At 44.4% G+C, this 11223-nt stretch overlaps 1 protein-coding gene and 1 long non-coding RNA gene across 5 annotated transcripts; one reads left to right on the plus strand and one right to left on the minus strand.

Moving 5' to 3' along the window:
- Window positions 1-2399: 2399 nt before the first annotated feature.
- LOC308580048 (uncharacterized protein) lies at window positions 2400-5673 on the plus strand. Of its 4 annotated transcripts, none has more exons than XR_014004684.1 (3): window positions 2400-2838; window positions 4012-4096; window positions 5264-5673. XR_014004684.1 is itself a non-coding variant. In XM_081181177.1 (3 exons), the coding sequence occupies exons 1-3, from the start codon at window positions 2810-2812 to the stop codon at window positions 5292-5294; spliced, it is 390 nt and encodes a 129-aa protein (XP_081037303.1). In that variant the 5' UTR covers window positions 2400-2809; the 3' UTR covers window positions 5295-5673. The 4 variants fall into 4 exon arrangements, 1 of the variants encoding a protein (XP_081037303.1); XM_081181177.1 differs by having other exon boundaries at window positions 4012-4341; XR_014004685.1 differs by having other exon boundaries at window positions 2400-2830; window positions 4012-5673.
- LOC308580050 lies at window positions 5094-9778 on the minus strand. The gene is made up of 2 exons (XR_014004687.1): window positions 8982-9778; window positions 5094-5734 (listed from the first exon to the last, which is right to left on the minus strand). It is a non-coding gene; the product is annotated as an uncharacterized lncRNA (long non-coding RNA).
- Window positions 9779-11223: the final 1445 nt, after the last annotated feature.

The raw sequence follows: 11223 nt of genomic DNA on the forward strand, positions 1-11223 counted from the left end.
TGGTGCGACTAATCATGCTTCTATACCTTCTGCCTGAGGGCAAGAGATCAGGAAAGTGCTGGCCAGGGTGTGAATCATCCCTAAGAATTTTCCTCACTCTCCTGAGGCAACGTTCTTCCGCTAATTCATCTAGCGGATTCACGGGACAGCCCATAATATCTTGTGCTGTATTCACCACCCTCTGTAGGCACTTTCTATCAGTTGATGTCAAACCAGCGTACCACACTGTGATGCAGCATGAAAGGACACTTTCTATTGTTGACCGGTAGAAGGAGATCATCAAATGGTGATTGACATCATTCTTTCACAATACTCTGAGGAGATGGAGTCTCTGTTGGGCTTTCTTGACCACCTGGGTTGTATTTATTTTTACATTGTTTTGTGCTTAAATCACCCTCATTTATTATTTATTTTTAAATTGCCCTCCATGGAGGTCTCAGGGTGTTGCCCAAAGTGCATCACAGAGACGCAAAACAGGTGGCAACCCTATTTCTGTACTTATAAGAGAAGCTTTTGATTTCGATTCTGCTTGGTGGAGCAGAGAGCTGTGTTCTGCCTTGGACAACAATCTATGAAGACCCTGATGTTTACCTTTCTTTAATAAAGCTTTTTTATCAATGTAAGATTGAAGATAAAAAGTAAATAAAACACAATCAAAGTTACAAAACATAGGAGCAGTACAGAGGTTGCATGTTCCAAATAAACAGAGAGCAGATAATGTAGAAAAATAAAAGCAGCAAAATACATCACGAAAGCCAAATTTCACAGTGCTAGTTTTGTATATCTTAATTTGACACATAATAATTGACATCACCCACCCACCCACCCACCCACCCACCCAAGGCATTAAAATGTTCTGCATCTTCTTTATCCTTAGAAATGTGTGATTTGTGAGTTATTTCTCTGCAATAGCCGAAGTCCACATAGTCTTGTACCACAATAAGGGGTTTGTGTGCTTCAGTGTCTTCCATTTCTGGGCCTTAAAAGTTCTACCTTTTTATGAGAGATCTGTCTTGCAATAGCTCTCTTTACACACACCCACACCCACACCCGTGATATTCATACATCCTACAAATACAGCTCATGTTGTTTTAACCTGCCTGTTGACATGTTGAAGAATACTAAACTCAACACCCTTGTGATATTTGATAGTATAATATTGCTGCATAGTTAATTCTATTTAATTGTCTCACAAATCTTTGCTTGGAAGCATTAGGCAAACTGACAGATCATGAGGCAACAAATGCCACAAAGAGTAAAATATCAAGCACACATATTTGGGGCTTTTTAAAATGATAAACACAAACCTCAGCTTTCCTGTCAAAGGTTAGAATCCAATTTTGTTTGATAAAAACTTTGCCGGTGTTTTGAAGACAGAAAACCAAGGAAAACGGTCTTCCCTTCTATGTGCAGGGAATATTTTGTATGGTGGAACATTCCATTGTGTGAGTTTTCACCTGCAGTCAGAGAAAGTGGTTGGGCTGAGAAAGAACTCCATCATTAAAGATGATCATGTGCCCATGGATCACACTGAATTTGCTCAGAAATAAGATGACCTCTCCCCCCCCCCAAAGTGAAAAGGAGTTTGGTTCAACCAATCTGAGTTTGTGGATTTTTCATGGGGACACTCCCTCAAAGCAGCAAAGACCCTTGGACCTGTTGATTGCCTGGGGAGCTGTTTTGTTTAAGGTTGCCCTGGGAAAGATGCTTTTGGATGCAAAACCTATCTCCCACAGGGAGCTCTCTTGTCCTTAAAGGACTAGTCTCTCTCCTTGAGCCAGGTAAGTCCGGCCCACGGGCCAAATCTGGCCCACTGGTCGATTTAATCCAGCCCCACAGGCAGTTTCTTCCCAGGGTGTGGGCACGGGTGGTGGTTCCACTGGGTGGTTATTCACTGTGGCTTGCTAACCCACCTGCCGGTCAGCTCTCACAGCCACTCACCATGTGGCTCCTGGAGCCGCCCACTCGTTGGCTCGCGCATGTGCCTTGTTCTTTACCCCGGTCATTTGCCGGTTTGTGCATGTGCCCTGCGCGTGGCTTGAGGACGCATCTACCCGTTGTCTTGCACATGGACCCTCCCGGTTGGTGGCCGGCTTGTGCAGGCGCCCTGTGTGTGGCTCTAGGTCCCGTCCACCTGTTGGCTCTCGCATGCACCCTCGTCTCCTGGCAGTCTGCTGGCTTGCGCAGGCAGCCGGCATTCAGCCTTCTCTCCCACCCGCCATTTGGCTCACACTGCCTCCCACCAGTCATCGCTCACTCCCGCCCACTGTCTCTCCCTCTGTGCTGCCTGCGATCCGAGCCAAAAGGTATATGAAAAGTATTCTGTGAGTAATCCTAAAAGAAGGTCAACAACTTTGTGGTAGAATCCTAAAAAAGCTCAACCACTTCAATCCTTTAAAAGGGTCAACAAATTTGGGGTAAAATCCTACAACAACTTTGGCCAGCCCTCACACATGTTCACCTCATCAAATCTGGCCCTCTTTGAAAAAAGTTTGGACACCCCAGCTTAAGCCAAGCAGTATCAGTATAAGGGCACAATGACTGGTCTCTCTCCTTCGGGCAAGCAGCTTCAGTGTGAGGTCACAACGGGCGTCTCTCTCCTTCAGGCTAGCAACATCAGCATGAGGTCACAATAACAACTTTCTCTCCATCAGGCATCATCATGAGGGCACAATGGCTGGTCTCTCTCCTGCAGGCAAGCAGCATCAGTGTGAAGTCACAATGGACAGTCTCTCTCTCCATCAGGCAGTGAGCAGCAGGGACCTTTCTGAAGCAGGCATCTACAGAGTATGGGCAGCATCTCTCCCTCATGGAGCCAAGAAGAACCCTGGTAATTGGGTACAGATTCAGTGGCCATGCACAGGAGCACATAGTCACAGTGGCCACCAGGCTCTCTCATTGAAATGGGTGATGTTTGGGGGCAGAGAAACAGCAAGCGAGGAGGGAAGGGTTGGCAGGCAGACATTCCAGCTTTTGTTGGGTTCCTACATATGAGTGCCCGAGGGTGGCCTGATGCCAAAAAAGGCAGAGATAAGCAAGGTGAGCACAGAAATATTAGCAGCAGACCAGATATTGGTACAATTTGTGGGGGGAAACAGGCAGAGATTTAGCAGGCAGATGCATAGGAGCCCCTATCTACAGATACAGCAGTGCTTTGGGTTTCAATGTGTGCCCCCACTGAAGTGGGGTGCAGATTAGGAGAGAGAAAAACTAGGTGGTAGCAGGCAGCCTTTTGGTTTGGCATAGGAGAATTTCAACACACAAAATGTGCTAGATATTTTTTGGGGTCGGGGGAGAGGAATGAGAGAACATGGGGGTTGACAGGCACAGAAACTATAATATACTTCAACACCTGATTTTATCAGTATTTTTAATGTATATTTCATATTGTAGGTAAACTTATTAGAGGCTTTGATGAACCCTGCAAACAAATCCTGTTAAATACAATAGTAAATAATATAATATAGAGGCAGCCAATATTCAGGCAGGAGGCAATGGGAGCAGTGGGGGGGGGGGGCATTGTGTGGGCAGGAGCAGCAATGCTTGCCCTAGACTTGGCAATATGCAGCTCACCCCATGCCAAATGTCTAGGAACTCCAGCAAATGAAGGTTAAACTTCAGAATGACTAGCTGCTCCCAAGTGTCATCCATGAAAGGTGTGTGGACTCACAAACATTGCCTGCTACAGAGAACACTAGTTTACTCAGCATCCTGGCTGGTGGGCAGAACAGGAGTTCCATCCTGGCAAGACAAGGCTCCATCTCACCCTTCTGGCTGATGGGAAGAACATAATGTGATCTGCAAGGGGTTCACTGAATCAGCACCTGACAGTGCTCTATATGCTATCTCTTTCCCAGGGGAAACAGTTGGCTTCACATACTGTCCCTGCCCCAATGTACTGCACCCATGTTACTTGCACTGAAGTTGCCCAGCAAGGGATAGAGTTGGAGGTGGTCTTGTTAGGTATACTGTTCAGCTGACTGCTGCTATGGCTATTTCCCTTGTTTACAGATCACATCAAAAAGGCTTTGTGGACGTTCTGAGTAATACTTCCTCGCCTATTTTAAGCCGGAGCTTGAGGTTTCTAAACTTGCAGGTGCTTTTTGCATTCAAGAGATTTTTCATTTGTTCTGTGTTTACTGGTCTTGTGCCCATTGCCAGATATGAAAAGAAAACACGGAAGATGTTTGTTGAATCAGCAAGTGGTGGCTTTAGAATGCCATTTGTGCAGCTGAGCCCTTTGGCAGCCTGCTCCATTTCTTCTCTGTGTATACATACAGAAGAAGGATCTCTGAAAGTGGAGGGTTATGAACAAAGGCAGAAAAGGGATGCAGAGAAATGGTGAGAAACTAGCTTCTCATACACGATCTACCTTTAAAACACATTCAGAGCACATTACACCCCTCAAAGAATTCTGGGCACTGTGGTTCTTTAAGAAGTGCTAGGTAGGAATTGTAATCTGTGAGGAGTTAACTACAGCACCCAGGATTTTATGAGGGAAAGAATGAGCTTTGAATGTGCTTTAAATGTATAGTGTGTACTGTTGAGTGGGGAGGGGGGACTTTCAGTTTGGAGCCAATAATTTGTTTCTTCTATAGCATTCTTCATCAGCCTGGTGCTTTCCAGATGCATTGAACTGCAACTATGCTGGCTCGTGCTGATGGGAGTTGTAGTCCAAGGCTGCTTCCAGGCTGTCACTATTTTATAGGTGGGATTCAGTAACACACCAGTAAATTCAAGTGGATTGGGATTGGGAACCCTTGCTCAACTAGCTTCCCCGTTGCCGCCACCAAAATCATACTTTCTGTGAAATGAAGAGTAGTAAGAGAACACACTGGGAAATGTGGAATCCCAATTGCTCCATTTGGTATTGTATAACATCCCTGCAAACAAAGTACAATGAATGTTTGACAAACAGCTGAGGTTGTACAATCTACCTGAAAATGTCATGTAAACGAATCAAGATGAATGGTCATCCAGAAGTGACCCAAGGCATCCGGATGGTATCAGGCTGGCAAAGACCACTCTGTAGCCTCACTAACTCTTCAAAGGAAAATAAATGATTTTATAACATAGACTCATGACACAGAAAACAGAATAAATGGATCTGCTTTATCCCAACAGTTATAATTCCAAAAATTGACAGACCCACTTGTCCCACATTGCTGACCATCTGATGCCTTTTTGGTACATATGCAAGAAAGGGTTTCTAACACACATATGTTCTGTCTCAGATTGAGTTCCAGTTCCTGCTTTTTTGTAGGGATGCCCTTGAGCAAGATGCTCTCAGTTGACCCCATTGCCTCATCCTCATCACTGTTGCTGCTGCCTTTCTGCTGCCTCTCTGTGGGTCAAGTTCACATCACCTCCCAGAGGAAGAGGACAAGGGGTGAGGAGGTCACTGTTCCTCTTTCTGCTTGGTTAGTTGACAAGGACAGGTGAGTGTGCAGCAGCCACAACAAGGAAGACAAGCATCAAGGGCAGAAGCTTCCAGGAATTGGCAACATGCCCTGCAATGGAGACGTTGGACTCGGGAGGTGCCCAACATTACTGACTCTTAACACACAACCCTGCCCAGATCCTACTGCACCATCATTCCTTTTTAGGAGATTCCTTTTTCTTCCAGTTGGAAGCAACAAACATTGTAGCAATTAAAGGAGAGAGAGGGAGAGAATAATCAGTTCCTTCCCATCAGTTCTATTTTAGTTTCTGATTCTCCATGACCTATTGTCATCTCATCTGTCCTCCCAGTTGAACAACGTGGCCCAGGGAGAGAGGGAAAAATAGTGGAAGTGAACAGCTGGCTTCGCAAATGGTGTAAACAGGAACGGTTTGGATTCTTAGATCACGGACTGCAGTTTCTTGAAGATGGACTTCTGGCAAGCGATGGGCTGCACCTCACAATGGTTGGGAGAAATGTTTTTGCCAAAAATCTCAGAAACCTCATCAGGAGGGCTTTAAACTGACTAATGTGGGGGAGGGAGACAGTGCTCCTGAAGGTAGGAGTCTATCAATTGATGAAGATGATCATCCAAATGTCATAGACCAAATGGAGCAAACAGCATGCAGACCTAGTGGTGGGAGGAAAAAATCCTTAAATAAGAGACACGGGGGAATGATTAATGGACTTCAATGTCTGTACACTAATGCGCAAAGCATGGGAAATAAACAAGATGAGCTTGAGCTCTTGGTACAGCAAACTAAATATGACATAATAGGCATCACTGAAACCCGGTGGGATAAGTCCCACGATTGGAATGTAATAATGGGGGGATACAATCTATTTCAGAGAAACAGACCAGACAAGAAAGGAGGAAGAGTGGCGTTATATGTCAGGGATGTGTATACCTGTGAAGAGATCCAAGATTTAGAACCTCAAAGCCAAAGTGAGAGCATTTGGGTCAAAATTAAGGGAGAGAAGAATAACAGTGACCTCATTGTGGGAGTTTACTATAGATCCCCAAGCCAAACGGAGGACATAGATGATGCCTTCCTGGAACAGATGGCCAAGCATGCAAAAGGAAGGGAGATAGTAGTAATGGGGGACTTCAATTACCCGGATATTTGTTGGATGTCAAACTCAGCCAAGAGCATAAGGTCAAACAGATTCCTCACTGGCCTTGCAGACAACTTCATTGTCCAGAAAGTGGGAGAAGCAACAAGAGGAACAGCCATTTTAGATCTGGTCCTAACCAATGTTGATTACCTGGTTAGTGGGGTAGAAGTGGAAGGATCATTAGGCGCGAGTGATCATGCTCTTCTGAAGTTTTCTATACAGCGGAAAGGAGCAGCCAAGCATACTAGGACTCAATTTCTTGACTTTAAGAAAGCCGACTTCATAAAACTTAGGGAAGTGCTGGGTGAGATCCCATGGACAGTAATACTAAAAGGAAAGGGAGTTCATGATGGCTGGGAGTCTGTTAAGAGGGAGATAGTAAAAGCACAACGTCAGGCAATACCAATGAGACGGAAACATGGAAGGCGCCTAAAGAAGCCAGGGTGGCTATCTAAAGAACTTTTAACTGAGTTAAGATTAAAAAAGGATGTGTACAAAAAATGGAAAAGGGGGGAAACCACCAAAGAGGAATTCAAACAAATAACCAGCACGTGTAGACACAAAGTCAGAAAAGCTAAAGCACAGAATGAACTCAGGCTTGCTAGAGAGGTTAAAAGCAACAAAAAAGGCTTTTATGGGTATGTTCGTAGCAAAAGGAAGAACAAAGAAACAGTGGGGTCACTCAGAGGAGAAGATGGTGAAATGCAAACAGGGGACACAGAAAGGGCTGAACGCCTCAATGCCTTCTTTGCCTCAGTCTTCTCCGATAAAGAAAACAATGCCCGACCTGAAGAATTTGGAGCAAATGATTCAACAAAGGAAACACAGCCCAGAATAACTAAGGAGATAGTACAAGAATACTTGGCTAATTTAGATGTATTCAAGTCTCCAGGGCCAGATGAACTGCATCCAAGAGTATTAAAAGAACTGGCAGATGTGATCTCAGAACCACTGGCAGTCATCTTTGAGAATTCCTGGAGAACAGGCGAAGTCCTGGCAGACTGGAGGAGGGCAAATGTTGTCCCTATTTTCAAAAAGGGGAAAAGAGAGGACCCAAATAATTACCGCCCAGTCAGTCTGACATCAATACCAGGGAAGATTCTGGAGCAGATCATTAAGCAAACAGTCTGTGAGCACCTAGAAAGGAATGCTGTGATCACCAATAGTCAGCATGGATTTCTGAAAAATAAGTCATGTCAGACTAACCTGATCTCGTTTTTTGACAGAATTACAAGCCTGGTAGATGAAGGGAACGCAGTGGATGTAGCCTACCTTGATTTCAGCAAGGCATTCGACAAGGTGCCCCATGATATTCTTGTAAAGAAGCTGGTAAAATGTGGTCTTGACTATGCTACCACTCAGTGGATTTGTAACTGGCTGACTGACCAAGCCCAAAGGGTGCTCATCAATGGTTCCCCTCATCCTGGAGAAGAGTGACTAGTGGGGTGCCACAGGGTTCTGTCTTGGGCCCGGTCTTATTCAACATCTTTATCAACAACTTGGATGATGGACTCAAGGGCATCCTGATCAAATTTGCAGATGACACCAAACTGGGAGGGGTGGCTAACACCCCAGAGGACAGGATCACACTTCAAAACAACCTTGACAGATTAGAGAACTGGGCCAAAACAAACAAGATGAACTTTAACAGGGAGAAATGTAAAGTATTGCACTTGGGCAAAAAAAATGAGAGGCACAAATACAAGATGGGTGACACCTGGCTTGAGAGCAGTACATGTGAAAAGGATCTAGGAGTCTTGGTTGACCACAAACTTGACATGAGCCAACAGTGTGACGTGGCAGCTAAAAAAGCCAATGCAATTCTGGGCTGCATCAATAGGAGTATAGCATCTAGATCAAGGGATGTAATAGTGTCACTGTATTCTGCTCTGGTCAGACCTCACCTGGAGTACTGTGTCCAGTTCTGGGCACCACAGTTCAAGAAGGACACTGACAAACTGGAACGTGTCCAGAGGAGGGCAACCAAAATGGTCAAAGGCCTGGAAACAATGCCTTATGAGGAACGGCTAAGGGAGCTGGGCATGTTTAGCCTGGAGAAGAGGAGGTTAAGGGGTGATATGATAGCCATGTTCAAATATATAAAAAGATGTCACATAGAGGAGGGAGAAAGGCTGTTTTCTGCTGCTCCAGAGAAGCGGACACGGAGCAATGGAGCCAAACTACAAGAAAGAAGATTCCACCTAAACATTAGGAAGAACTTCCTGACAGTAAGAGCTGTTTGACAGTGGAATTTGCTGCCAAGGAGTGTGGTGGAGTCTCCTACTTTGGAGGTCTTTAAGCAGAGGCTTGACAACCATATGTCAGGAGTGCTCTGATGGTGTTTCCTGCTTGGCAGGGGGTTGGACTCGATGACCCTTGTGGTCTCTTCCAACTCTATGATTCTATTCTATGATTCTATTTTAACCCAAAGTACAATTCTATTTAATGCTTTTCTAAGGTCCGATCTAGATGTGAGATTTGTCACGTAGTTTGCTCTTCTGTACTGGTTTCCAAAAAACATACTGTCCATCAGTATGCAGATGATACCCAGCTCTACCTCTCCTTCAAATTGGAACAAGTGAAGGTGGTGAAGGTCCTATGTGAGTGTCTGGAGGTGGTTGGAGGAGGGATGGCGGCTAACAGATTGAGGTTGAATCCTGTCAAGACAGAAGTACTCTTTTGGGGGGACAGGGGGCGGGCAGGTGTGGGGGACTCCCTGGTCCTGAATGGGGTAACTGTGCCCCTGAAGGACCAGGTGTGCAGCCTGGGAGTCATTTTGGACTCACAGCTGTCAATGGAAGTGTGGTGTTTGCCTTTTCTTTTGAAAATGTCTGTACAGGGGGAGAGAAAGAGTTAATAGGAAACCAAAAGAAAAGCCAGAGGCGGAGCCTACCTGTTTATAAAAGGGCTTAGCCCAAGGTTTAGTTAGTTGTTTGGTTGGTTGGGAAGAAGCAGTTGGGAAAAGCCATTGGGAAAGCAGTTGGCAGACAGATGGAAATAGAGAGACAGTGCAGTTGGTTCTTATGTAAGGGGAGGTAGAAGAGTTAGAGACAGAATAAAATAAGACTAAGAGGGTAAAGGGTAACAGCATTTCGAATGCATTTAATGTTTATTTGTGTTTGCAATAAACTACAATCTCCATTGTTAACTTAAGCACCTGACTGAGACTAAGTGATTTACCGGGGAGGACCTGGTTGGTGGCAGCGGATTAGGGGTGTACGGGTCAATAGTCCGTGAAACGATCAAGGGCTCCATATGAACGCCACAGGAGGCACATGCCAATTCTGTGTCCAGGGCAGCTAACTACCAGATCATACAAATTTTATTTTTAATATTTAAATCTATTCAGAACTCAGAATCTGCCTTTCCTTCAGTGGTGTAACTAGGTAACTTTAGACTCTAAATTTAATGGTAGTACCTGGCACAGACCAGCAGCTCTTTGGATGGGTACACATACTGTTTCAATTATTTCAAAATTTGGCAATCCATCCCTGCTGCATTTAGTGGTGGTCCAGCTCATTCTGCTAAGTGGGGCCCTGAACATACTGCATCCATTCCTATGCACATATTCAGAAAACCCAGTCCTTTCAGTTTCAGTTTCATTGTTTCCTCTTAATGTGGGGATAAGGGATGGCATACTGCAGAAATCCCAGCACAACCCAAGGCAAGTGGACACATTGTCCATCCTTCTCCGAAATCTTTGTCAGCAGTGCTGCACTGCAATGAAATAATTCCAGCATTTGGGGGGGGGTGCGCCTCCCTTTTGCACCCTGCCCGCCTGCAGCCCATCAAACTAATAGGTGCTTGGCTAGTTCAATATAAATAAAATGGTGGTGTGTTCTGGCATAATCTTTATAAACACAGATAAGTCAATTCTGCATAAAGAAGGACTTTCTTTATTCAGTTCACAACAATGCTATGAGAATAAGTGCTGCACAGAGCAATCAAGATTTATTGTGATTTGGTTGCTGTTGTTTTTTAGCAAGACCCAATATACTCCAATATCATAATCTTCAGGAGCACTTGGAGTTTTACCAGCTTTAAGTTGCATTTCAGTGTGAATGATGATGAGTCAATAATTGTCATCGTTTGATTGCCTGCCATGGGAAGGTGCACTCTCAACTGATATATTTTGTTTTTCCTTGTGATGTATCATGTATTATTGCAGCCATAGTTCAAAGTAGACTGTGGTATCGGATTGAAAATGAGGTCATTTCTGTTTGGATATGTATCTTCTTATAGTGAAGAGTTTACTCAAGCAAAATTTGTTCCCTAATCCCTATATATATTGCTTTCATGTTGTCTCCCTAAGGCTAAGAATTGTCCTTGTTGTGGGGAAAAGAATTGTGTTTGCATCTCATGGTCTCTCTTTGTGAAGGTTTGTAGTCATAAACTGGTTACCATGGCAATTAAATGTGAGAAGCAATAACTTCCTTCTGCATTGTGAGGCAACTATTGTAAAAGGAAAAAAGTTCAGTTCTGACAAAACCTTGGAAAAAACAATGGAACTCAAAATATATTTTGACAATAAATGAAGCAAATTGCAACATAATCTTGAGAAATGTGCTTCACTACCTGGATTTACCCCTCCCATGAGCCATTACATACCAGCTTTTTTCATTTGGTATCCATTTGCCTTGCTAATGAAATGATTATCTTCTTTCTGG

Source organism: Podarcis bocagei (assembly GCF_964188305.1).
Source record: "Podarcis bocagei genome assembly, chromosome: 2".
Classification (NCBI taxonomy): Eukaryota; Metazoa; Chordata; class Lepidosauria; order Squamata; family Lacertidae; genus Podarcis; species Podarcis bocagei.